This window comes from Erithacus rubecula (genome assembly GCF_903797595.1).
Source record: "Erithacus rubecula genome assembly, chromosome: 5".
NCBI classification, from domain to species: Eukaryota; Metazoa; Chordata; class Aves; order Passeriformes; family Muscicapidae; genus Erithacus; species Erithacus rubecula.
The window spans coordinates 25,815,623-25,842,319 of record NC_136687.1 but is presented as its reverse complement, the minus strand read 5'-3'; the positions used below and the strand labels follow the sequence as shown (position 1 = coordinate 25,842,319).

The 26,697-nt window shown below is 35.7% G+C and overlaps 1 protein-coding gene across 4 annotated transcripts in view; it reads right to left on the bottom strand.

The window, feature by feature from the left end:
• Positions 1 to 26,334, bottom strand: part of CEP135 (centrosomal protein 135) — a 34,204-nt gene extending 7,870 nt beyond the window's left edge. The window contains exons 1-22 of one of the 4 annotated variants that reach the window (XM_079306652.1): positions 26,227 to 26,334; positions 22,304 to 22,616; positions 21,038 to 21,232; positions 20,145 to 20,335; positions 19,462 to 19,629; positions 18,315 to 18,456; positions 17,826 to 17,910; positions 16,728 to 16,856; positions 15,291 to 15,506; positions 14,656 to 14,721; positions 13,560 to 13,710; positions 12,418 to 12,611; positions 11,826 to 11,969; positions 11,171 to 11,314; positions 8,826 to 8,903; positions 8,517 to 8,668; positions 6,620 to 6,735; positions 6,394 to 6,548; positions 5,875 to 5,930; positions 4,713 to 4,881; positions 2,722 to 2,832; positions 820 to 1,005 (exon numbers count right to left, since the gene is read on the bottom strand). In XM_079306652.1, the coding sequence (XP_079162778.1) occupies positions 820 to 1,005; positions 2,722 to 2,832; positions 4,713 to 4,881; positions 5,875 to 5,930; positions 6,394 to 6,548; positions 6,620 to 6,735; positions 8,517 to 8,668; positions 8,826 to 8,903; positions 11,171 to 11,314; positions 11,826 to 11,969; positions 12,418 to 12,611; positions 13,560 to 13,710; positions 14,656 to 14,721; positions 15,291 to 15,506; positions 16,728 to 16,856; positions 17,826 to 17,910; positions 18,315 to 18,456; positions 19,462 to 19,629; positions 20,145 to 20,335; positions 21,038 to 21,150 (2,766 nt within the window). In that variant the 5' untranslated portion in view covers positions 21,151 to 21,232; positions 22,304 to 22,616; positions 26,227 to 26,334. Of the gene's footprint in view, positions 1 to 819; positions 1,006 to 2,721; positions 2,833 to 4,712; positions 4,882 to 5,874; positions 5,931 to 6,393; positions 6,549 to 6,619; positions 6,736 to 8,516; positions 8,669 to 8,825; positions 8,904 to 11,170; positions 11,315 to 11,825; positions 11,970 to 12,417; positions 12,612 to 13,559; positions 13,711 to 14,655; positions 14,722 to 15,290; positions 15,507 to 16,727; positions 16,857 to 17,825; positions 17,911 to 18,314; positions 18,457 to 19,461; positions 19,630 to 20,144; positions 20,336 to 21,037; positions 21,233 to 22,303; positions 22,617 to 26,226 lie in introns of those variants that run through there. The other 3 variants (XM_079306653.1, XM_079306654.1, XM_079306655.1) reach the window with 3 other exon arrangements.
• Positions 26,335 to 26,697: the final 363 nt, after the last annotated feature.

Genomic DNA, 26,697 nt, shown 5'->3' with positions numbered 1-26,697 from the left:
TTTCCTGTTGAATAAGCTGGGGTTTTTAACACTTTATTTTCTCTTCAAAGTTAATTTTCCCCATAAATTAATATTCCTTTCCTCTCTCTAACACATAGCTAAGAGCAACTAATAAACCATCTTTGCAAATTTACCAACAACTTGGATAAATATACAAGTACTATAAAAGGGTGGAATGAGGATTAAAAAGCTGAAATCCCAAACATACAACTTATTTTTAATACAGTCTCTAACTCTTTCTGGTTAATTAAAAGCATGGGACAAAATGTATTCAACCCACCAAAATTATGCTCTAGAACTTCTCTGATCTCTATGAAGTTATTGCTTCTAAAATATTAACTTCCTTATGTTCTATAATATTGGTCTAGGATTCAGTATTATGGAAGACTGATTCTGAATTTGGATGTCTACCAGACTTTTACCTTGACTGCAGCCATCAATGCTTCAAATACTTCATTGAAATCTTCAAAGAAATGTAAGAACTAAGCTTGCAAAATACTTATAAAGCTATATTCAAATATTCTGAAGCAACTAAACAAAAGTTTCTTACAACATCATAATAACAGTGATAACCCAACAGAAGAGATCTACAGCTATGAAAACATATGCCATGATTCTAATTTTGGGCAAGCAGGGGTGAAGGAAAGCATATCCAAACAAATCAGTTACTGTTTCAAAAACTCCAGTGTTCATATTTGAAACATTCACATATAGAAATTATTTTCCATAAAAGTGCTAAAAATTGTACATTGACTTTATTAAAAAGCACTTGGATGTATCCCACTTTCCTAGATGGAATTTCATTGCACAAGTTCTTACCCCTTGAATCTCTTTTTCCAGAAATTCTACTCTCTCTCGAAGATGTCTCCGATCTGTGTCTACTGAAAGGAGTTCCAGTCGTATTGAGCTGCTTTCTCCTTCAGCTTGATGAGCCTTCATCTCCCAATCTTCAGCTTGTGTATGGAGCATCCGGAACTTCTCCAACAATTCTTGGTTTTCTTTTTCCTAGTGAAACAGAAAATTGCTCTGCAATGAACAACATACACTCAAGCTGTTTGTTCTCATTTCATGCCTACTCCTTACAGTATCTTTTTTTGTCCTCCAGAAAGTAGAACATCCTTCATTTTTCTTAGTCCCATTATCTAGCAACTTTAAAGGGCATCATCCCTTTTTCAAGTCCAAACAGCAAATAAATACACTGATGGCACTCAGTTTTATTAAAATGGAAGTACTTACACTTAGGAGTTGTTAATGAGTTTTAAGGCTCCCAGGAGAGGAGTCATTTTGGATCTCTCTGCATTGTCAAGGGTCACGTTACTGAGATACACTGCGTGCTGCCCTTTCCAAGAAATTCCATTTTCAGCTCTTTTAGTTGCAGTGCTTGTATAAATATTTGTATTACAGCAGTGCCAAAACACTGGTAATCTATGAGAGCATATACTCCTAAGGAGTCTATCACTAGTGTACAAAAATGCAAGCTATGGTGGTCACCATTTGTGAAGTGATAGAACAAATGCTGCTTGTGAGTTTTACTTTGGCCAAGTGCGTATTATAAGGCAGTGATAAATTTTTCTTATTTACCTCCATTCCCTGCTCATATAATGTGCAGTGGGATATGCATGCTATAGTATAAATGAGATTTATCTAATGATAAAGGCTACTGTTTCTGAAATTCCTTCTTTGTATCCTGCAGAACTTGGAAAGTACAGACAAGATCAGGCGGAGCATTAGGAAAAGGAAACTTGTGATTTAGAAAATGAACACTACAGAAAAGTAAATCCTCGTCTCCACAGGCATTAGCCAGATATAATACTAGAAAAATCCCTGAAATCAAGCATTCATTATTAGTTGCTGGCTGTGTATTCTATAGCTTCCTGGTACCTGACTTGAATAACTGAATTATCATTTGCCAAAGATGTAGCCATGTCTGTAGCTGAAGTACTTTGAACACATTGTAAATTGGATCTACTGTAAAATTCTTAAAAAATAAACTTCAAGTATTTTAGATTGATAGTTCTAAACTAATCTACTACTGATCTTAACTGTTGATCCATGCTTCAGTTTCTACTTGTAAAATGTGGCTGAATTTACATACATTCATCTAGACATGCAATTTGAAGTCAGATCAAAACTCATTCTTCCCAATTCAAAGTTACATAATAAATTTGCTAGTTCAGGTTGTCTTGACACAAATCCTATTTAAGTGATTTTAAGTTTTAACTCACGTATATCACGCTTTTGAATCCAAGAATCAGGATAAAGGACATTTAACCAGAGCACTATTTTAACAGTACTATTTTTACATTTTCATGCAGAACAACAGATAATTTTTTTTCTTTTCCAAAAGGGTAAAATACTTGAAATCATTGTAAAAACTGCTTGCTGCCCACAGTCATGAAACAGTACCCATTATTATACTGACTGCCTGGTCAAAAACCCAAAAAGCAAATCAACATTCAAACATGGCATGTTTGTCCTTCTCCAGCATTATGGCAAACTGAAACACAATCAATGAAATTGTGATGTGCTAGAATTAATCAGTGCTTCAGATCTAACAAGGTGTTATATGAATCCCCAATTAGCAGCTTGAAACACTGCAAAGAAAAGAAGGAAAAATTAAAGAAGGAAATGGGACAGGCAGGGAGAACAGCACCCAAACCATGCAACTCTTGCTTTGTTTTATTGAATGCAGTAATGACTGCCAACAGATTACATTTTTACCTTTGAAGCTATCAAGGTCTCAAATCTGGAGACTTCAGTTATATAACTATGAACCCTGGTTTTCATTTCTTCCTTTTCACGTATTGCATCTTCAAGCTCAGTACTGATTGCCTAAAGAGATTGCATAAAAGCAAAATTGTGATTGCAGCAAATTAAGCACTATATAATACTCTTATCAGATGAAATAAAAGTAATTGCATATGCCCCAGATTTTTTCCTATTCTACTTGCAAAGTTCTTTGAGATTTGTAGGGTTCAGAAATATCCTGTTACCTTAGATACAGCAAAGAGTTTCCAGGCAAGAATAATCACCAAAAACAATTAATATCTCACCAGTTCATAAAACATGCAGCTTCCCCGATGACACACCCTACTGATCTTGGGAAAATTTGAAATACTGATGTTTGGGAGTTAGAATTTTTATAGCCTTAAGACTCACTATCCCTGAGTAAAGGAAAGTTTTAGATCAATAGAGAGCCAACTTTATAACAAAATAACATTTATTTTAAAGTTAAATAAGATAAAATAACTAATTGCACTACTAAGATAATATTTAAACATTAAAAATGCACCATGGAATTTGTTTGAGATATTTGAACTGCTAATTCTGTTCCTCTAAGGTTCAGATCTCATCTCCCTGAGTCCTCTATCCCAAAGAGCAAAAACTGCAAGTATCTTTTTCTATCTCCATGATCAAATGTGGGAAAAGTAAAGGATGCTGCCTTATTTCTTCCCCTTCTTCTTTTTGTGGTACATTACTATTCATTAGCCTTTTTACTGTATGCCTTAGTTAACATATGCTAAAATCAGTCTGTTTGTTTTCCCAAACACTGGGAAAATTTCTGCCATCATGTTATGATAATATTCAATATTTCATCTTATTAGACACCTGTGAAGAGCAGGTCTTATTTCAATAGTACATCTACATATTTATGTATTGAATTATAGCTTTTGCAGGAACTGTTCAAGGTCCTACATTACTTCCTTGAAACATGTTGCTCTATTACACTTTCTAGCATCACTCAGCCAGGTTGACTGAGGGGAATTGAAATAAATGGTTTAGTTAACAGTGCCCTCATTGTTTTTAGTGTTGGTGCTTACAGTGAATTCAAACAAACATTTGTATCTCAGGATCAAAACTGTAAAAGGCATTTGAATCTCATGAGGAGCTGCAATACAAATTGAATGAAATGAGTTGCAACAAAATTCCAGGTTCACTCTTAAAATAACTGTCACATACCCTCTACATAGACTTTCTAATGCTCAGCCCAATAAAGGATGTTACTTGTCCCATAAAACACTGGACATTTGTGTTATATGTTGTCCAAACAGACATTCTATACTACAGGGATATCCATGTCATGCACTTGGAGCTGGGAGGCTTTTGGTCAGCAACATCCAGCTGGTGCTCAAAACCAACTAATTTCGCCAACACCCTAATCTCCAAAATACCCTAATCTCAAATACAGCACACCTCACTCAATAAACCCAAGGCTTCATGGAAACTAGATGGATGAAATTAATGAATCACTGCACCAGAACAAATTCAGATGTGTTACCAATCCCCTTACTCTCCCTCTCACTTTCACCTGAATCTGATGTCTGCTTTTGGAGTTCCTAACTCAATAATAATTTCCACAGATAATAAAACCCAGTCTTTATCAATTAAATACCAATTGCCAAGTGATCTAACCATTAATATAATTTCATTATATTATAAACAAGAAGTCCTAGATTTATTTTATTTAGATTTCTTTTTTAACCTAAGGAAAGGTTACCAAACTGAAAGCTTGTCTATTTCTCCCTCACAGCATTGACTACACTTAAGTATCTGAAGTATTGCTTTTACAATTTCTGCCTGGTGATTTTTCAATATCCCAGTGCTCAAGAAATACCAATAATTAAACACATCAACCAAAACTGAGGATGTAGTTTTGATGCAAGCAAGCAACGAACTGTTTAATACATCAGTATCACATACTGTCCTCATACCTGGTTTTCTCTGGCCATTGTAGCCAGGTCATCTTGCAGTCGTCTGTTTTCTTTCAGAGCCATTTCCTTTACTCTTCCCATTTCTGCAAGCTCCACCTGGGATGTATCAAGCTGGCGGTGTAAGCTGGATATCTCACGGTCTCTGTTGCTCAGCATGTCCTGCATCTGGCTATCAAGTGAAAATATTATTAAAGTTTGTCCCTTCTTGTATTATACCATAGTACCATACTTGTATTGCTGAAAATAATCAGATATAATCCTTGCTGTCTGAATCATGACAAACAGAGCCTAAATATAACATAAAATAAGGATGTAAAGTGTCAATATGCAAAAATAAGATGGACTTAATCTTCAGTTTTGAAGATGTATCTGGTAAGATGTATCTTATTAGACAAAGAGCAATTACAGACATCCATGTTTATCTGTGTCTGGTAGTGATTATGGCAATTGCATATTTTGTAAGCCATAAAGAAAGAAGACAAATAATTTACACTTGAAGGACAATTATCAAAAGAGTAATGAAAAATTAAACAAAAAATTAGAACTACAAATATAAATTTAAATAAACTTTTGCATTATTTTTTGTCACATATAGTTCATTTGTCAATGCAGCAAATATTCAGTTACATTGGTCTTCAACTATTTAAATATTGGTCCTTAAATTTTTGCTTTTAAGATGCTATAGTTTAAAAAGTCATGCTTAAAAAGAGGAAAGAATGAAACACCAGAAGAAGCCCAGCTAAAAACTACATAAATACATTTTAATTAAGACTGTACTGGTTTTTTTTTAAGCTAGAAGAATTAAGATTGCCAGTCATTAAGAATTCGGCTGTGAGTCTTACCCAGGTCAATCTAATACCTAGTGGAGTGCTAGAAAATGACTTCTTGTCCAGGAATTAGGAAACATTATCAGTTTAGGGAAATTAATACAGACAAGCAATTATTAATGATGGTCGTAACAGTTTCTTAGCAGCCTGCAATATAATTGCAGAGGAAGTGTCCTCGAAAGTTGTGTACATCTTCCTCCACAGCACACTCCTCTACTTGACTCAAATGGAATTAACTCAGTTTCATCAAAATAACTAAAATAGTCATCTACTTTCACTTTGAAACTACTACATAAAACAAAACCTCCAAAGAAGGCATCCTACTCTTTACTTACTCTGTTGATGACTCCAGCTCAGATAGAGTTAAACGTAAATGAGCAATTGTTTTTTCCTATAGAAAAAAAATATCAGAAGTTGTATCAGGTATTATTATATTGCAACATAAGAGGATACTTCAAATTAAAGAACTTTTAAAATAAACCTTTATTTTAATTCTTCACCAATAAGTAATTTCAAAGTTTCTTTCCTTTACTGAGAAAGGATTGTCTTATCATTGAAACAGATGGAAGTCAGCTAGAGATTTTGTCACCTCAGGCTAGTACTTTAATCTCAATAAATGCATCCACATGCAAAACGCAAACAAATGATTCCTTCTTTTCTTGGAGTATTTGGGGAATAGAGTCACATTCATAATTAAAGTTCTACTGAGTTGGCAAATGACTCTGCATTGGGTCCAAGCACAGTATTTATGTGCTCTGCACAGACTTTGTCATCAAAGCAAAATGTCTCCCTAAAACATTACTGCTTTAAAAATCCCCAGGAGGAATGCAAAGTAGTACTTTTACTGGACATACCCTGTTAGCTAAGTTGTCATCTAAGCATGCAATTCTTTCTGTTTTTTCATCTACGGTTTCTTGAAGACTGTCCTTTTCTTTGTCCAAAACACTAATTGTACTTCTCAGCACACTGACTGCTTCATCCTGTGAAGTGCTCCTCTGGTTTAACCTATCTAAAAACAAAAGAGTAAGTGCTTTATGCTTTAAAAAAAGGAGATAAGCACAAAAATAGTTAATAGATTACCTATTATCTCCTTCTGCTTTTTCATTTCTTCGTGAGCTGTCTGCAGTTCATCCTTTTTGCCAGACAATCTGTGCTGTAAATCTTCAACAGACTTCTGGAGCTGGTCATTTAAGAGCCTGGAAAATCAGTATACAGTTGAAAGAATTTTGGGACCTATTCTGGGTTTTCAACTTCTGCTCTGAAGCTGCTTCAAGTGCTGGAACAGTTCTAGCATAACCTCCAGACAGGGGTTAAGCTCCAACCAGCAGCATGGGTGTGCCATACTAACCATCCTCTCTCCCTTGAGGTGAGAAGGACTTAAGGATTGCTGAGGCCAGCACCACTTGGTTGCCCTGGACTCTTGAGGTGGCTGCAAGTCCACCTCAACATCAATGCAAAATGGAGTAATGGAACCTTGGTGGAGCAACCATGTTAACCTGAAACATTCACCTCCTCTGATTTCTGTTGCTCTTCATAATGTTATTTGTATCTTGACTCTTGCTTTATGAAGTTTTTGATATGTAACTCTTACCACTGATTATAAGCCACACCACATTTTAATAAGCAACCAAATTGACAACTACAGTTTTGATTCTACTTTTAAAAAATAAAGAGCCTGGAAGATATTTGAAATCATCTACCTACAATAGTTGTTTTTCTTGGAAAGAAATGTGAAAGTGAATTAGGGGAAAAAACAAAACAAAGCAAAATTCCAAAGTAGCTAAATGGATTATTTATCAAACAGGTCAAGAAAAAAATCCCTCTCAAGTGGGATCCCACAAAAGCTAGAGAAGCTTTTCATTCCTAAAAACCTCACCAATGCAGAATACAGCACGTCTCTCAAAGATCGCTTTCATCCAGTTCAAAGTGACACTTTAGAGGGGAAAAAGGAGGGCAGGGAGATAAACACAGCATTTCCACCATGCCCAAAATAAAACCAAATGCTAAAATGACTGTAGCCCTACTCCTCCTCTTCTTCTTTTTGAAATATCAATGCTTTACACTGAAATTATAAGAACCTAACAAGATTTTTGATTTTTATGATTGTTGCCACAATTTTACCAACAAATACACTAATTGTTTTATCAAGAGTCCTCTTTGTGCAACTGAGAGCATTAGATGAACTGCAAGGCCCTGCTGTTCAGCTTCATTTCTTCTTAGTAATCCCCCAGGTGCTGAGCTGATACAGAGTGCAGTGTGGTACTGCTCAGGTGGGGAATGGGGGATACCACACAGACTCTGGTTTCCTTTTTAAAACATCCAGAGATGTAATCCACAGCATTACCTATCCTGTAATGATGTGTTACATCAACAGTTCTCATTTTCACCTGTTTTCAAATTTCTACCCAAATGTATTCAATACTGTTTTCACTTTCTCTAAGCCTTTTTCTTGTTCTATGACATTGAGACAGCTGATGGGAGCTCTTTACTAAAACAAGCTTTAAAACGAGTTTAAAAAAGCACAATGATCCTGCAAGTTTAAATAGGCCTGCCAAATACATGAGGATACTTGAATCCCCCAGTTCTAAGATAGCTGGTCAAATCCCCTATTGCTGCAGTTTGCAAAGGCATCTGTCTTCTTTTTTCCAAACAGCATTTGGGAATCCTTTTAGAAATTTTCAGTTCTGCTACATTCATCAGCAGAAAATATGGTTATTAGAGGAAACAATTATAGAATGAGCCATAAAAATTATATCTGGTCATTAAGAAAGTCCAGGACAAGCTTGATGTGAAAAGCTACTACAGCACTTTTCTTACTTAGACCTACTTTTCTGTAACATACAAGCTGTATCAAGTGATTTTTAAAATATTTATAATTACACTCTTTCCCAGGAACTCAACTCTGCTATACAGTCACAGAATAAACAAAATTATTCTAGCATCTGTAAAAGATCACCACATTTTGTATCAGACTTACTGAAGTGAGCAAATCTCAGTTTTAAATTGAGAAGAATCATCAGAAGTCTGGGCAAGTTTACTTGACTTCAGTTTTAATTCATTTTCCAAACAGTTTATTCTTTCTTTCAGGATAGAGACTGTACTCCTTAGTTCACACTTTTCAATCTGAAGCTGCAATTTAAAACAAATAACCAAATGTTATTACTGCAGAAAGCTATCACAACTTGGCTTTTAAATTTAAGTTGAAGACAGATACTAAAATTAATTTCTGGAACAGTCTATCCTATTTGAGAAATAATAAAAGCTTACTTCCTAAAAAAGGACTTACTCCTTGAATATTATTTTCCAGTTCTGAAATATCATGCTGCAGCTTTGATTTTTCATGGTTTGCTGCTTCTTGATGCATCTGAGAAATATAAAATTACATGTAACAAGACAGCCATTTTTAGATTTAATCAGAGAAATTTAAGCTTCATGTTTCAGAAAATACTACTTTACATTCTTAGATGAATGACCAAATGCAAAGCTCTCTCTGTAAAACCATGGAATATTTGCTGAAAATACATTACTGTAGTTTAATTAGTTTAATATAACCATTGATTCTTGGTTTAGACTTTTTAAAATAGTATATTTATATTTGATCCCAACTAAATTAATATTTGTGAGTTGTTGTAGAGTTTAATGAGCTACATGAGGTTGCATGCACGTATAACTTAGTGCCTAGACATCTGAAATAAATTTATCCAAATATTATTAATTACAACATGTAAGCACACTACAAAGCTAACTGCCCTTTCCCTAAATTTATGAAGAAACTTTTAAAGATTACTTATCTGTTCCCTGATTTTTGTGCCTTACTGCAGTGAAACAAACTCACAAACTTCCTAGACATGCCTTAGATTAGTGTATTTGTAAAGGTATTTCAAAATGGCACACATATAAAACATTGGTAGTCATCTACAAGAAGAAAGGATGGAGCTGCAAACACATCTCTACTACTGCATGCACATGTTTTAAGCAAAGATGTCAGATTTACTGCCACTGCATTCAGATACACAACAGGTCTTTATTTCTGTGGTAGTAAAATCAAACTATGGAAGCATTCATCACACTGTCACTACCGATGTATGTTGTCTTGGGATAAGTTCATTAAAATTATATTTTAAATTTCTGAATTTTCAACAAGTTTTAAAACATTATATTAATGACCAATAAAGAAGCCAGGGAAACAAACCTCCTGAAATCATACACTCTTGACTACAACAAAGTAAGACATTAATGCACATTAATACCAGACATCACATGGTCATAGAACCATAGAACCATCTAAGTTGGAAAAGACCTCTAATTATGTCCAACTACAAACCCAGCACTTCCACACTCAACCATGTCCCTAAGTGCCATATTCACATGCTTTTTGAACATATCCAGGATTGGTGATTCCCCCACATTCCTGGGCTGCCTGTCAAGGTCAGAATAACAGGAAAATCAATGCATTAACAAATATTTTTTTAAGGGTCAAAAATACTGAAACTTGGATTGCAATGAATTTGTGTTTCATGGTTCAGTTATGTGTCATTTAAAATATACTCTGCTACAAAATGCAATAGCAACTAAAGATCAGCAAAAATGAAAAAGCCTATATAGTCCCAAATTTTTAGTATAAGAACCATATGTGACTGTGGCAATATGCTCCCCTCCACCCCATCCCCCCTATTTTTTTTTTTTTTGGTTTATCACCCAGCTTATGGAGGACTCTGGAATGAGAGCTAACAGCACATAGCTAAGGGCTCTAAGTCTTGCTTGGCAGCAGCTGGGGGCTAGTTGAGCATGTGGCTACTGAAATATTGGTATACAATGTAAGTCAATCACCTTAGTCCATCAATAGTGGATGGCCCAAGGTCCACTGAGCTCTCCTGCATGGCAGCAGGCTGCACACTAGGACTTCCCTTTGAGCTGGGAAGCTTCTGAAAGTTACTTGTTAAGGCAAAGAGAATCCTTATTGCACCTCACACTCAGCAAATGAGTCGAGAATGAGAGCACTGAAATGTTGAAATGTTAGTTAAGTGATATAAATGACTGATTGCTATAATCCTTCAGACACAAACTATTGACCAAGTATGGATCCAGTCACATTCCTCTGAAGAGTTTGGAAGGCAAGAAGATCCTTCTGAACCTCATGACTCAATGGGAGGATCTCCCTGACACTTTTGTCTGACCTTGGCTTCTCTGCAGCAAATACTCAAATGTACCTTACCATCAAATCTTGTTAAGCCCCCATTGCATTTACCAGTAAATTTTTGAATCTCATTGCCTTAAGTGATTAAAACATATTGCTGTTTCTCTCTTGTGAGTGAAATGGATGATTTCTTCCACAACAATGACACCCAAGCATCTTCAAAGTAGTGCATGTGCAAAAAGTATCCTGTGGCTTGGCCTCCATATATAGGTCTCTCTCATAAGGTGATGATATGATTGCCCTTAAACACTTTAAAGCATGTTCCTCTACCCTTGCTCCCAGCTTGGGACTGTTTTTACAGGAAAACTTGGTAATGTATAACAATAACAGCAACAATACTATGACAACAACAACAATAATAGATACTCAGTAACAATATAAATTCATTGAGCTCTCAAGTGAGCTCTTCAAGCAATGAAGCTATAAAAGCTCACCTTTAATTTTTCTCCAAGACTTTCTTTTTCTGCCATTAATATTTTAAAGTCAGTCAGTGCAATGTCTCTTTCCTCTTCTATCTGACTTTGGGAAAGTAAATTGTGTTTTGCTTCTCTTCTCAATCTATTTAATTCAGTCTGGGCCTTTAAAAGATGATAGTTTGTTAGCATACATGGACTGCAATATAGTGTACACACAAACAAAATGCTGTGATTACAACAGAAGTCCCATTATAGTCTCATTTTTCCCTAGATAACTAAAACATATTCCCTATGTCCCTCACTGGCATGACTACTTACACTGTCAAAATAATTATCACTCTTTTATTGTCCCAAGTATAGCCTAACTTCACTGTTCTCTTATCAGTTAACTACTCTTCTCTTGCTTCTCTGCTGTATCTTTATACATCTTTCTCATGCATTCTATTGATTTTTCCCTGATGTTTATCATTTCCAAATCCAAGTACAATATCTTTTAATAGATTTAAAGTTAATAAACTAACTAGAACACATATTTTATGAACAAGTAATAAAAATAGGTATGCTTTTTATTAGTCTTAGTTGTGTTCTACTAGGTTTTTAATTTTAAATAACCAACAGTAGAACGAGTATTAATTGGTTATCTCTATATTAACTATAAACAATTCCTTCTTACCTGCTCATAAAGAACATTTAATCTATCTCTTTCTGCAGTCAATAATTTGACATTGGACTGAATTTCTATCATGTGTTTTTCAAATTTGTCTAACACAGACCGCAGCTCATCCCTTTCTCTGGTGACTGATTTAAGTTCTTCGCTCTGAAAAGTGATCAATAAATTTATGTTAAAATTTGCTAATTAAAACATCTGAAAAAAAAAAAAACCAGAAAAGAACTCCTCCTATTAGTAATAGATAAAAAACATATTTGAAATAATTTTAATCACAAGAAAAAGTCTGGCACTGGTGGTATAATCTAAACAACAAGAACCAGCTGTTAAAAAGAACAAACAAAGGAGCTAGCAATAAAAGTTCAGCCTTTTTCTGATTAATTTCAAATAAACTGATCAATAAGTAATCAGGAAAGAAAAGGCAAGGATGAAAAAGGCAAACTCATTGGAGTTTCTCTCAGTCAATTTTCTGCATTAATAATGCAATTTAGAAAATTACTACAGTCATTTAATGCCACTGAATTTGAAAATATATTTGATGGCTTCTTAAATGTTTCTACAGTATGTTTTTCACTTATCTGGGCAGCAAGAACTTTACCTTCTCTGCAGTCCTGCGGCTTGGGCTAGGCCTTAGTTTCATAATTTTCTGAAGATAGTCTAATTCTCTCTTATAGTAGTCTCTGTCATCTTCTAAGGTCTTTACAAATGCATCAAGGCGAGATGGAGATTTGTCTCCTAGGGCAATACCATAGTCCAATCTCATTCTTTCGATTTCTAGGACAAATTCTCGTTCTGGAAGAAAAAACGTAAGAAAGAAAAATAACTCCATAGGGAAGTAATGAATTTGCTCAAACACCCTCGGCATTTGGGATGGATTAACTCCCACCAACCATCCAGGCAGCAAAGGATGGTGAAAAGGATGGAAGAATTCTAAAGGCTAAAGTAGGGTAAACACAAGTGAATAGCCTACGACCAACAGAGGCCTCACAGCACCTTGGCCTGTATCAACACAGACTGAGGGATGTGATTATACCCCTTCATTTAGCACCCCTGAGATTGCACTTAATATACCATTCTAAGGTTTGCCCCTCCTACAAGAAGAAAGATGTGGATAAATTAAATCCAAGGTAACCCCTGCAAGCTTGTCAGGGAGCAGAATACTTGCTCTGTGGGGAACAGCTGAGGGAACTGGGTTTATTCAGCCTGGAGAAGAGCTGGAGATCCAAGAGCAGGCTGACAGTACCAGGAGGGACTTGCAGATAACATGTTTCTTCACAGATGCATAGTAGGCAAATAAGGAACAGTGACAATTAATTGCTACAAGCAATCACAAACAATATGGAGAAAAATATTTTACTCTGAGAACTGAAGAACATTAGAGATGTGGAATCTTCATCCCTGGAGGTTTTCAAAATCTGAATGGATAAGTCTCTCAAGAAACAGAGTCTGAAGAGTTTTGGAAATTATTTTGTAATTAGGATTAGGAATTTAGAATTAGGATATGGATGTCCTGTAGAAACACAGTAAAAAACTCAACTTTCAGTTCTCACATACAGAACAAAATTATCTTTCTATAACAAGAGTTTTCACTTCCAACTATGACTGGAGACCTACTGTCTTCTTTTAATTTACATATATAAAGAATCTTTTAGTACTATTAACTGTATGCTAACTAGGTAAGTATTCTAATTCAAAAATCACAGAAAGGTAGTTTCCAAGAATCTATATTTGATGATTTACCTTTTCTTTCTAAGTTCTCTGTTTTCTCTGTCAGCCTTTGCTTCTCTTGTTGAAGCTGGTTTAACAACAGCTCAAGATTCGCTTTTTCACTGGTTTTCCCAAAGAGTTCTTCATTCAGTCTTTCATTCTCCTTTTGACATGAACACAACTCCTGATGTAACAAGTATTATCATAAAAATTAGAAGTTCCAATAGAGACACTTGGGGGAAAAAAATTACCATTTTGTTCAACTTTTAATATACAACACTTTACTTCTGATTGACCTGAACACAGGCTGTCATTTTATTTATAATACATTTCATTAAATCCAAGTAAGCATTACTTTTAACATGATTTGCAATCACTAACAAGAAAAGCAAACTAACCAGTAGGATAGTGGGATACAAACATGGGGAAAAAAATTAATGACTAAAGCAAGAAACAATTTTAGCAGCATTTGATAACACTGTTGGTGTTAAAGTACATTACAATACAGCATCTCAGTCAATGCAACCCTGAAGCCAATCAAATCCTATTTGGCACACCTTTCCTATAACCTGATGTCCCCAAACTTAACTATTTCCATATCTGCATGTTCCCTAGATAGAATTAAACAAAACACTGTACTCAGCTAATATACAAGTTGCTATATATCCTGGAAAGAGTTTGGTCTTCAAAGATTTGATAATAGTGATGTTTTCCATCTGGGCCCTATACTTTGTTTCTGAGTGAGCCAATATTGGATAATTTTTCACATCCCAAATTATGAGAGAAAGTAGTTTCTAAACAATGAAAATCCTCTAGGATGTTATAACTCATTTGTGGTAAAAATGATTATGTCACACAGAAATTATAACTTCAGATAGCAGAAATAAGGAAATGTACAATAAGGACATAGTCAACCATACTGTCTACAGATATTTCATTCAATTTATTTTTGCTACAATATGATGTAGCTTCTTTAGCTCTTTCATTTATTAATTAGTAATTTTTACATCAAGGGTTCAGGGTACTTGTTAATTGTTAAATTGATTTTTTTTATAATAAATGAAACAATCACATGGATAATAGCATGATGAAAATGGTACAAACAAGAATCGAAAATATTTTTACTTACTGATTTAAGTCTTGTTATTGTTTCCTGTAGATCCTGTATTTCACTGACTTTTCTTTCAATTTCTTTCTATCAACCAAAATTAACCTATACGTTAAGAGTTATATATTCAAAATGACAAAAATCCCTTTGTTACAAAAAAAAAAAAAAAAAAGCAGACTATTTTGGTAAGAAATTAAGTATAGTTAGTTCCTTGCAATAAAGTAGTAAAGCTCCTATGAATTGAAAGAAAAAAAAATTTGTGGAATAAAAACCCATGCTATTTTGGAGCACAATGATTAAATGAATCACTGCATGACTCACAGAACAAAACCCTCCAAATACATGCACTGCTGTTGCAAATATGCATTGTATAGCAATAGCTTTAAGTACCACAGCATTTTATTTCATACTAAGTCAATAGAAGAAAAAAGAAATATTCCCCTTAACTAAAATAATCTCAACCTAATACAGTAGAGACAAAATTGTTGTGATTAATCCACTTTAAGTGAGAAATTCAGTGTAATGTTAAGAAAATTGGAAAAACAAATCTTTTTCATCTTCCTTTCCCAAGCCAATAAGTCTTTCATTGCAATTAGAAGATACAAAGCCAAGTAAAATGGAGCAGATCCTTCACTCTGTGACACGTTAGTGATTACCTTTGCTTCTCCTATTTCCTTATCTGCAGTCTCAAGCACTATTTCTTTGTGTCTTTCCAACTGCTGTGCCAAGTGATCTATTTCATTCAGTTCTTGACACAGTTCTTCATTTTTATTGCTTAAATCCACTACCTCACTAGTCACATTTTGTTTAGTGTCCAAGAGATCTTGAATGCGACTTTCGAGTTCTTTGTTTCTCTGCTGAAGATACTCAACCTGAAAGACATTTTTCATTAAAACATTAAGATGCACTGTTGAATTAGGTAGCAAAAGTTCCTCCCAATCTTCTGAAATACGTCTCTAGTATCTCTACATAGTATCTCTACATCCAAATATAGTATCCAAAAATAGTATCTCTACATGCAAAACAAAAAAGTGATATCCTATTAAAAATGGCAAGATTTTCTATTTTTAGAACTTAATGCTTATCAACCTGAAAAAGAAATACAATGTTATGAGCCCTCTCATAGTCATGAATACTGCTACCTAAAGAGAACCATACATTCATTTCTTGTCAAATAAAAGTGGTATACTGGAACCAAGCCTGAGCAAATAGTCTTGATGGTACAAAACCAGCTTCATGCAGCTCTGGGCTCACTCCCTGTACAATCAGTTTGTATTCATCATGGCTTACTGATTCAGGGTCACAGCACAGCTGTCCTGCTTCCAAGTCATAGCTCATCCTGTATTTTTGCAGCACTAAACCTAAGCTAACAAACTCTTCAATGTGGCTCCCATGCCACTGTACATCATGCACAATCAGTACACAAAACATCTAACTCATGTGAGAAAAACCTAAGAATTGATGGTATAATAATTGATGGCATATATATATATATAAGCCAGAGATGGGCTTTACTTGATTTGTACTCCAGTCCATCTTTAAATTCTCATTTGGAGACCAGTATTGAATGCATGCTAATACACACAGTAAACACAAACACCTTTATCCTAAGATTATCCTTCCCTCACAAGTTTGTGTTGGAGTGAAGGTGGGGACCATTTGAAATCCACGAGGAAGATTCCTCACTCTCTCATGAGAATATCTACAGGGTTACTCCTTACCAAAACTACATATACCACTGTTACTTTCTAAAGCATAAATGGCACATATGCAATAACTTTGTAACTAAATAAAAGGATTTTCAAACTTGCTGAAAACAGTGTCATACAAAAACTTGCTGAATACTTTCAGATTAACATACTGTGTACAAATATGAGTTCACTGAATTCTTTACCAAAACCTTTCAGACTGAGTTTTAAAACAGGAAATGAAATTTCCTTAGACAAGAAATACTGCCATCTAAAAAAAAGGCAAGTTCCATTGATTGATTTTATATCTGTAGAGATTTTTTTAAGATATAGAAGTTTTGTGGGGTTTTTTTTTAGATCGCTGTGTTTTTAGGTTTGACTAAACAACTATAATTAATTCATTACCTGTAAATTCAAGTGGGAAATAAGCTTCTCACTGCTTTTAGTTCTTGATTCCAGAGAGAGAACCTCATGAGAACGCCCACCATCCAATGCCAGCGCTAAGCGCTCGATTTCTTTGTCTCTTATCTCAACCTTTGAGGGACAAAAAAATGCTCTGGTATCCTTATAAACCATTAACAGACCCTTCATTTAAATAAATACACACATAACTTTCAGTAAAAAGATATGCAATTAAAAATGCAATTTCTACCCTGTTTTTTTTTTTCTAAATTTTCAGTTCTTCTGAAAAAAGTTACATATTTAAAAGAGAAATAAATTAATCAAGCACAATTTGTAAGGAAAAACTGAAACAGTTCCTATTAGATTATATTCTTGACGAAAACCAAAGAATTTTAATTTAAAGTGAAGATAATGAATGCTACGACTTAACTGATACTAGGACTTAAAAGTTAGGGAAAAAATTTCTAAGTAAGCTAACTCAGTGACTATTCCAGTCATTGGAAAAAAGGAAATATTGGAAGAGAAAAACCAAGATGTGAAGGAAAAAGAAAAACAACAGTGTCCACCAATCCCTAGATTTTGAAAGACGTAACATGTGAACATTTGATGCAATTCCATTACTTAAAGACTGTACATATCTTATCAATCAACTCTCATTAAAACATTGTAAAATCTGTTGTTCATAAATTAACTATCAAAAATTTAAATAAAATAACCAATCCAAGCAGTGAAAAAATTATCCTAAGATTAATGTAGATCAAATTACTATTTTGGGCAAGTGAATGCTTACACACTAAAAAATGCAGACAAATTCTATTTATGATTGTCAAGTTTAGCTTATTTAATATAATTTCAACAGACAAAATTTATCACCAAAACTACCAAGCAAGTGTTTTGTCACTGCTGCAGTCTCCAAAGCAGAGGAGGGAAACAACTCGACATAAGCAAGTTGGAACAATTATATTTCACAAGCCCTACAATGCATTCCCAATGTTTTTAAGAAACCAAGACCATTGCCATGGCTGACACCCAAATAATAGCAATAATATTAAAATTAATAATAAAACAACAATAACACTACTACTTATGATAGAAACATACCTGTTTGCTATAATTTTTTATTTCCCTTTCAGATGTCTCCAGTTTTTCCTGTAGCTCTCTTACTTCTGACTGCAGCTCCTGAATTCTGAAATGCAGCACTATATTTTTTATGTGAATTCATGGAAGAATTGTATGTACACAATTCAGTACTAGCATTTTATCTTTGTTCCTGAACCCAAATATTTCAGAGAGAAACAGTTTTGCACACACAAAATATTAATGTGGAAGCTCTTGTTTGAGATACTGTAGCAGGTTGACTTTGTCTGGCTGCCAGTCCCCCACCCAGATGCTCACTTATTTCCCTTCCTCAACAGGAAGAAGGAGAAAAGATGAAAAAGCTCATAGGTCAAGATAAAGACAGATGGACCATCTACCAACTACTGTCACCACGACAGACTCAACTAGGTGAAGATTAATGTAACTTATCAGTCAGACAGTGAGAATCAAAGACACACCCACACTGCAAAGCTAAATAGCTCTTTGGCTCACCGATTGTCAGCCACCTGGAGCAGGTCTGCAATGTAAGGGTCCTCTGGCTGAGGCACTGGGTAGGCACTGACACACGATGGGGGCACAAGCTGGTCGATCTGCATGCGCTGACGCCTGAAGGGAATGCTTTTCTTCCTGCCACCTAAAAGCCCAAACACACAGACATCACTTGGAACTAAAGCAAGGGAGTCATCTTCAATATCCTTCATATCCTACTGCTTATCAAGCAGAGCATGCTATTATCTTGAATGACAACATAGTTAGGAAAAAGCAAAAACACAGTATTATTTTCAGAGAGAACATTTCCTCTTCATCATATGATTAAATAAGAACATGCAATATTGGATAATGTAGTACAGAAAAATCCTAGAAGACTGTTGACCAAGGGACAAGTATGAAGAAAGACAGACAAAAGCCTAACATGTCATCTTTGAAACAAAGGACATGAAATGCAGAAAAGTATGGAAAAATAAAGAGGAAATATAATTTTTCCTAGCTATCTACTGATTTTCCTCAAATGCCAAAAATGCAGATATAATTCAATTACTTGGGAAAAAAAAAAAAAGACATTTTCTCAATTTCACAAAATACTTCCATATCCCTTAGCTTCAAAAAAATGAAGAAAAAGAAAACCCTGGAGAAAGAAATTAATCTGAAAGTAACATCTAGAACATTTTAGATTATCAAAAGACCCTTTAAATATTGTAAGCTTATCGAGGATTGGAATACTTTTAAACATATTTTGCATTTTGCTATGTTTAGACCTTGGTTTCAAAGATCTGAATTTGTCACTTACACTTAAATTACCTGTCAAAAATATGCAAGTGTCAAATAATCTGCCTCTTAATTAGGTACAGCAATAAAAGAAATAGCCTGATTAATAGTTGATTAATAGTGCTTTCTAGTCACATTTTAACTTAACAGTCTTCTGTTGAATCTAAGTTTGCATCCAAATTTGTTCCTAACACAAGTGATGACCTAATGAAACTTCACACAGAGAAATGACAGAATTCAGAGCCCAATGGGTAATGTAACTACTCATATTTTACTACAGTAAATGTCTCTTAGTAGAGGAAAAGATATTATGTCCTGAAGATCCAAAAAAGCCCAGAAAAAAGTTGAAATGTCTGTGATTATTTACACTCACCAGGTGTTTGCACCACTGCTTGTAGATTCTTCTCCTGAAGCTGCTGAATTTTTTCAGTCTTGGCTTTGGTCTCTTTTTCCAGATTTTTAATTTTATGTATATACTGATTATTCAAAAATTTCAAGTCAGACGTTTCATGTTCAATCCTCCTTAAGGAAGCTTTCAAATCTTCAGGAGAGAGAAAAGCAATATTATCTCTCTTATTCACTATTATTTTTCCTAACAGCACCAAAATAAGCTTAAAGAAAATCCTATATTCTTTCTCCATAGCATAAAATTATCAAATACACATATATTTGTGCAAACATTTACAAACACCCAAAAATACATATTTATATATGTTTTACAAATAAACACCCATTGTGAAACAAAGGCACATTTAACAGCAGTATTTGATTTTCAATTAAAAAGTACCATTTCAAGGTACAAAAGTGTATGTTAAGATTTCTAACATTCTTATATCAAAGCAAAACAATAATTTGCAGAACTTCCAAAGTTTTTTGACTGCAGAAGAAATGTCTGAGTATGAACCTTAATTCATTAAAGACACCAAACTCCATGACCACTCACATTCACTTAGAAGTACAGGTAAAAGAATTTGCAGATCAAGGATTTAGCCACAATTTTTTTTTTTGGCATCAAAGGATATAAAAATAAAATAAAAAAAAAAAATTGCATGTTACCTTTAACATGACGATCACACTGCTCTTTCAGTTTTAATATTTCTAAATGTAGATCATTATTTTCCCTGGTAAGTCTAGCATTCTCTATTTTATAAGGTTCCAAAATGGTATCATAATTGCTGTAATCTTTCTCAGTTTTTCCAGAAGGTAACTTTGCTCTGCGCAAGCTCTCAGTTGTATGAACTAAGTCACTAGGATAAAGGAGCATCAGATGTGTTAGAAATGTTATCAGCCTTCACACTGCAGATGCAAATGTTTATTAGAACCTGAGAAACAAAACCCTTTCCCCAAGAAGGGGAACAAATGAGTTCAAACAAAGGCAACAAAAATTCATGGCATGTAAGAAAAAACTGGATTATTAAGGAAATTACTACATTCTTAATAATATCAAAGCCAAAAAATGGCAGATATAGTAAGAAGGAAATCTGAAAATTTTTTGGCTTTTTTTCTGCTGTGTGTCTTGTAAAAAGGGCAGAGACAACAAATTTAAAAATCTCTAAATGAGGCCATAATAAATGGAGATGTGAATATTTTATTTTAACTTGCAGAACAGGCAGTGGGGATTATTTTTTATATAACCAGTTATAAGCATGCATCCTCTTAAGCACATATCAATAGTGACTATTCTTGGCTCTCTAACAAGGTTAGAAAAGTCGAATTTTCCTATGCCATAGATCCTTAGAAGCAATTTTAGTGAGTTAAATTCAATCTTAAGATGTTCCCATCATTTAAGCAAACCCATTTGACTTCATCAGACACTGGAACTTAATGTTAGCTCTGAAATAACCCTGCTAGAAAACAATCCTCAGATTAAGCCTTTTTCCTTACATGTCAAAAATCAAACAATACCTCCTACACGATGACTATTTTTTAATGAATCTCCTTTTGAGTACCTGAAAAGCTTTTCCACCAGAGGCAAACTGTCCAGTCCCAGTGACTGCCGATAGCCCAGCTGATCCAGATGTTTCCTGAGATTAACAAACCTTCGCTCTGCATTGGCACTCATTGTAAACACACCTCCAAAGCTCTTTTCTCACAGTCAAGAAAAACAGGACCCCTGAAAAAGGCTGTTGGCTACAGCATCTGTCCTTTAGAGAAGGAAAAATACAGAAAAAAAGTAATAGAAAAAACATCTTTATTCTGTAGGAAATACAGTGCAGAAGCATTATAATTTAAATAAATCAAAACAGGATCAATGCAACTGAAAAGTCTTAAACACATTTAGATATATATTTTAAAATAAATATTTGCCTTGGCAGTTAGCTTTCTCATTATATTGTTTTGAATCACTGTATCTTACACAATATAAACTGACAGATTACTCTGAAAAACTCATACTTTTTTCTTTATATATATATATATATATCTTAACTTCCAAAGTTTACAAGTCAGTACTTAATATAATTTATGCCAACCATTTCTAAAATTTCATAAAATGTGTAGAATGGTAAAGTCAGATTAACTTTCAACATCTATATTCTGTGATAAAAAATAGGGAAGATAAAAAATACTGGTGTACTGTAGCCATACTGGCATTGTTTTCTGGAAAATACAGTTCAAGGATCAGAGAGCTGTGTTTTTTTCAATTGACTGATCAGTTACCTTTTTATTACTAAACTGATCTAAAGGGGACTGGATCAGCATTACTGTGTCTGAATCCAAATGATAATTTTGTTTTTTCCAAGTACATTCGAGGTAGAAGAACTTTTACATCACTATGTCCTTCTGAATTTAGACATAGAATGAGAAGACAAATCAAGTACTAAAGCTTATGTTTCTTAATCTCTGAAAACTTCTGCTCAATAGTTAGAAATATTTTTGAAAAGTAGTTATTTCTGAAAAGCATCTTCCCTCACATTTTTTCAGAAGTTTGATTATTAACTTATTGGCTTCAAAGACCTCAGCAGCCAAACTACCAACTCAAGGAGGTGTTGTTTGCATCTCTTATAAAAGCAACAGAATATAGAGATCATCCAAACTATGACCACAATCTTACAGACTTTAAAAAATATTAAATAAATACATGCAGTTATTTGAGAATAAAATTAATTATTAATAATAAAGTGAGGAAAATGTGCCTGTTTCTCTCATACCTAATGCTGGGAAGTTAAGATTTCATCTCATTTTAATAAACACTACAAAGAAGTCTAGCAACGGACCTGTGGTTGCTGGGTACTGCTCTGTAGATGAGAATCACCAGTCTTATAAGCACAGCATCTGCTCTGGGTACTACCAAAAATATTTGCTTGAAGAGGCTCAGGTTGTTGGGATATTAACTAAGCAATGGCGTGGCCAACCATCACTTACATACTGTGCTGGGATGGCTGAAGTAGGCAGCAGTGCACTTTCTTTCCACCAGTGTACTCAGTGGAAGTCAATGTCCTGGTGTGTAGTAAATGCTCTTCATACTCCTCTGGCAGCCAAAGGTTAAAGTAACAAGTTCTTGGTATTTCTGCATTAAAGCTGAAGATTCTGTGTTGAAGTGTGACTGTGTTACTGTGTCTAGATTGAGTCTCAGGAATATACTTTATATTACAACAGAAGAAAACTGGTAACTCCTGAACCCATCTTCTCCTTAAGAAGACTTGTATCAGTTAAAAATATTAAATTAGCTTAAAATAGTTCATCAGATTTATTTAAAAGCCTGTGTTTTAGAAAGGGCAAAGATTTTTTTTAGTAATCAAATTGAGAAAGTTTTACAGAAGAAATATCACAAACAAAAACCGTGTCACAGCTTGTGCAGGAAGAGAGTTTTTCTGCAGTAACTGCAAAGAAAAATAAATGGACATATGTTAGCACTTCAGTAACTCTGGGTAGGAACATATATAATCTTACTAAATCCCTGCAATGAGCATTTAAGGTATAGTAACCTAAACATAATCCAATATTGGGAAGTACTGACAAATTTCTGGTTAAATCACTCTCCTTCCTAAAAACTGAAATTTTTAATTTAACTCATTATTGCCACCAGAATCAATCCAGAAAGAGTATCTTATATTCCCTAGAGCCACAATAAGCCTAGGAAATTAATAGATGCAGTATAAGCCCAAAAGGCATCCTAGAGAGCTTAACATAGATACTAAAGTATTCAAAGACAATAATTGTCATACACCTTTTATTGGAAAGAAATTATGTGCCAGCACTTCCAGACCTCTGCCACTACAGACTACCATAATTTAAATCTTGTATCATAAACTTATTCTGTCACTAGTCTTACCATGACATGAAAAAGTATCTGGTAACTTTTGCATGAGGAAAATTTGTTTTTCTGGGAATATAAAATCAATACATGAAATGAATCGATTCAGTTGAATCCAAGACCTGTCTGACACAATATCCTGTGTCTCCTGACTGTTGCCACAGCAGGAATATAAAAACCTAAAAAACACGAGTCAAATTTTACTCCTACATACATTTTCATCATATAAGCCTATAATGCAGAGCCTTGAAGAGCTTAAAGTTGGACTGAAATCATTATAATAATACCTGATGGAGCTTTCTCTGAGCAGCTATAGAGATATTTGGCTGTAGCCTTCACTATTCACATTGGTTCCTAACTGACTATTTGCCTTTTTGATCACTCCAAAGCATCAATTAGATGCATTCACAGTGGCACATCTCACTGAGTGGCTGTTACCACTTAGAGACCACAGCATGTATCACTTTGTCTTTACTAGCACTGCTCCTTAACTCTGGCATCATTACTCAGTCCAGTGAAATTCCTCTGACACCCTTGGACTGCACTTAACATGTTCACATAATGAGTAAATTCTGTCCCCTGCTGTTTAACCCACTCTTTCACATTGTTCAGTTTTTGTCATGGCTTAATCCCAGCTTTCAACCAAGCACCACAGTTGGTTTGCTTACTCCCCCCACTCCCATAGGGATGAAGAGGAGAATCAGGGAAAAAAGGGCAAAACTTGTGGATTGCCATAGGAACAGTTTAATACTTCAAAAAAAAATATAATAATAACAACAATAATAATAACAATAATATAGGAGGAGGAGGAATAGGAATACAAAGAAGAGCAAGAGAGATTGATAAAGGCCTGAGATGCACAGTGCAATTGCTCACCACCTGATGACTGATCCCAGCCTGTCCCCAAACCACAATCAGCCCTGCTCTGGGTAACTCCCCCAGTTTATATACTGGGCATCAAGTTGTAGGGTGTGGAACACCCCTTTGGCCAGCTCAGATCATCTGTCCTGGCCATGTTCCTCCTGGCTTTCCATGCAGCTCCTTGCTGGCACTGAGAAGTCGTTTGCTGAGAGCAAGCACTACTTAGCAACAACCAAAACACCAGAGTGTTATCAACATTATTGTCATGCTGAATCCAAAACACAACATTGCACCAGCTACTAGGAAGGAAACAAACTTTATTCCAGCTGAAACCAGGGCACTTGGTGTTTGTTTGCTCAAAAGCATAATTAGGTGCATTCACAGTGACACATCTTTCTAAGCACTTACTGCCATTTTAGACCACAGCATGTATCACTTTGCCTTTATTAACACTATTCTTCAATTAGTATTAATACTTTATTATTCAGCCCATTGAACTCTTCTGCAATCCTTGAGAACTGCACTTTAGATGTTTTCAAAATGTGCAAATTTTGTCCTGTGCTGTTTAACCTATTCTTTCAGATCACTAGTCAGTCTTAAACAGCAGACAATCTTTTGCACATCTCTAAGGTAGTACTTTCTACTCTCTCTTTTAACCACTAGCTTGTTTTCTCCATTTCTGACAGAGACCTGCTTTCTTAAAAGCATTTGGACAAAGAACCTTCTCAAAAAAGCTTTTTGGAAAACCAAGTTTTCTACATTATTTGCACCCAGTCAATTCAATTCAGAATATGCTTTTCTTTAAAGAAGCTTAATAGCCTTGTGAATCACAACTGAGTTCTGATGAAAGGTATGTCACACCTACTAGATGTCTATAAGCTTGCAAAGTGTTCCAGTGCTTTCCAGCTTTGGTACTTCCCACGAGATAAGCTATATCAGCTGCATAAATAGTTCATATCATTTATCATCTAAATATTTACTGCAATTTACTGTTGCTGAGAAGAAACATTTTCGATGAAATATAGAAAAGAGAGAATCAAACAGTACTTTAAATCAGCCATTTACTAAACAGGATTTATTATTATTATGTCTAAATGATTGTATCTCTCAGTTGCTTGCCAAAGAGTATTCAGAGCCAACAGCCTCATTTTTTGCTCACCATTTGCTAATGAAGACTGCTGAAGGTGACAACATTCACATGCTTCATTTCATGACAAGCCAGGATGGCTGAGCAGTTTTTTGAAGATAAAAAAGTTTATGTAATACATATATGCAGCACCTAAGAACTGTTCCCTACTCTTTTAAGTCATCGATGTCTAAAATTGAACCTTGATGTGAAAGATGGGCAATAGTGGAATCTTATATCCAGCTGCTCTAGGTTTAAGTAGACAATCACCTGGCATAAAATTGTGTGAAAGAAGCGATGTTTATAGGTATTAGATTAACAGACTGAACTCCTCCTTCTATTTGGAGAACAACAGAACAAAATTGATGGTGAGTACAGGTTAAGAACTGTTGCAGAAGCAATAGCTGTGTTATCAATAAGAAAATTCTATAATAAAGCAGAGCAAAGGTGGATCTTGGCCATGGAAAAAATAATGCAGTCATTGAGCAATGTAGACGACAAAAGGACATTGCTAACAGTTGAACACAAAGAAATTACTGTGGACAAAACCAGATTTCTTCGCTGAAGTGCTATGGAATGGCAGAATGGTTAGGGCTGGAAGGCAGCTCTGGAGATCACCCACCAGGGCAGAGTCACCTGCAGCAGGTGACAGGAACGCGTTCAGGTGGGTTTGGAATGTCCCCAGAGAGCAAGACCGCGCCACCTCCCTGGGCAGCCTGTCACCACATCCTCTGAGTTCCCACTGCAGCACACGAAAACTTCGATTACGAGCCTGCTCATCACCCGTCTCCCTAAACTGGAAGCTTTGTAGACCTTCCAGCAGCCCCGATCTGCACCGACAGAGGGGCGGCCTGTCCCTTTCCAAGCGGCTGTACGCCACTTTCCCCCACACTTACCGCTAAAAGCAGGGGCCGAGGGCGGGCGGCAGCGGAGCGGCCGCGCTGTCCCGGCCTTTGAAACCCTTTGAAAATGGCGCGCGGAGCAGCGGCCGCTTCCGGCCCGTCACCGCGGCAACGAAGGGACGCGCCTGCCCCGCCCAGCGCCCGCCTGGGCCCGGCCTGCCCCGACCACCCCTTCCCTTCCCTGACCGCCCCTTTCCTTCCCTTCCCTTCCCTGCCCTGACCGCCCCTTTCCTTCCCTTCCCTTCCCTGCCCTGACCGCCCCTTCCCCGACCGCCCCTCCCCGGCCCGCCTGGGCCCGGCCTGCCCCGACCGCCCCTTCCCGGCCCGGCAGCCCTCGCGCGGGGCAGGGCTCTTCCGGCTGCCCTGGGCCGGGCCGCGGGTGTGCCCAGGGCACCGGGCCCGTGCCGACAGCTCGGCCTGAGAGCCTGCGAGAAATACGGAGAGGGACGTTTTCCACGGACATGT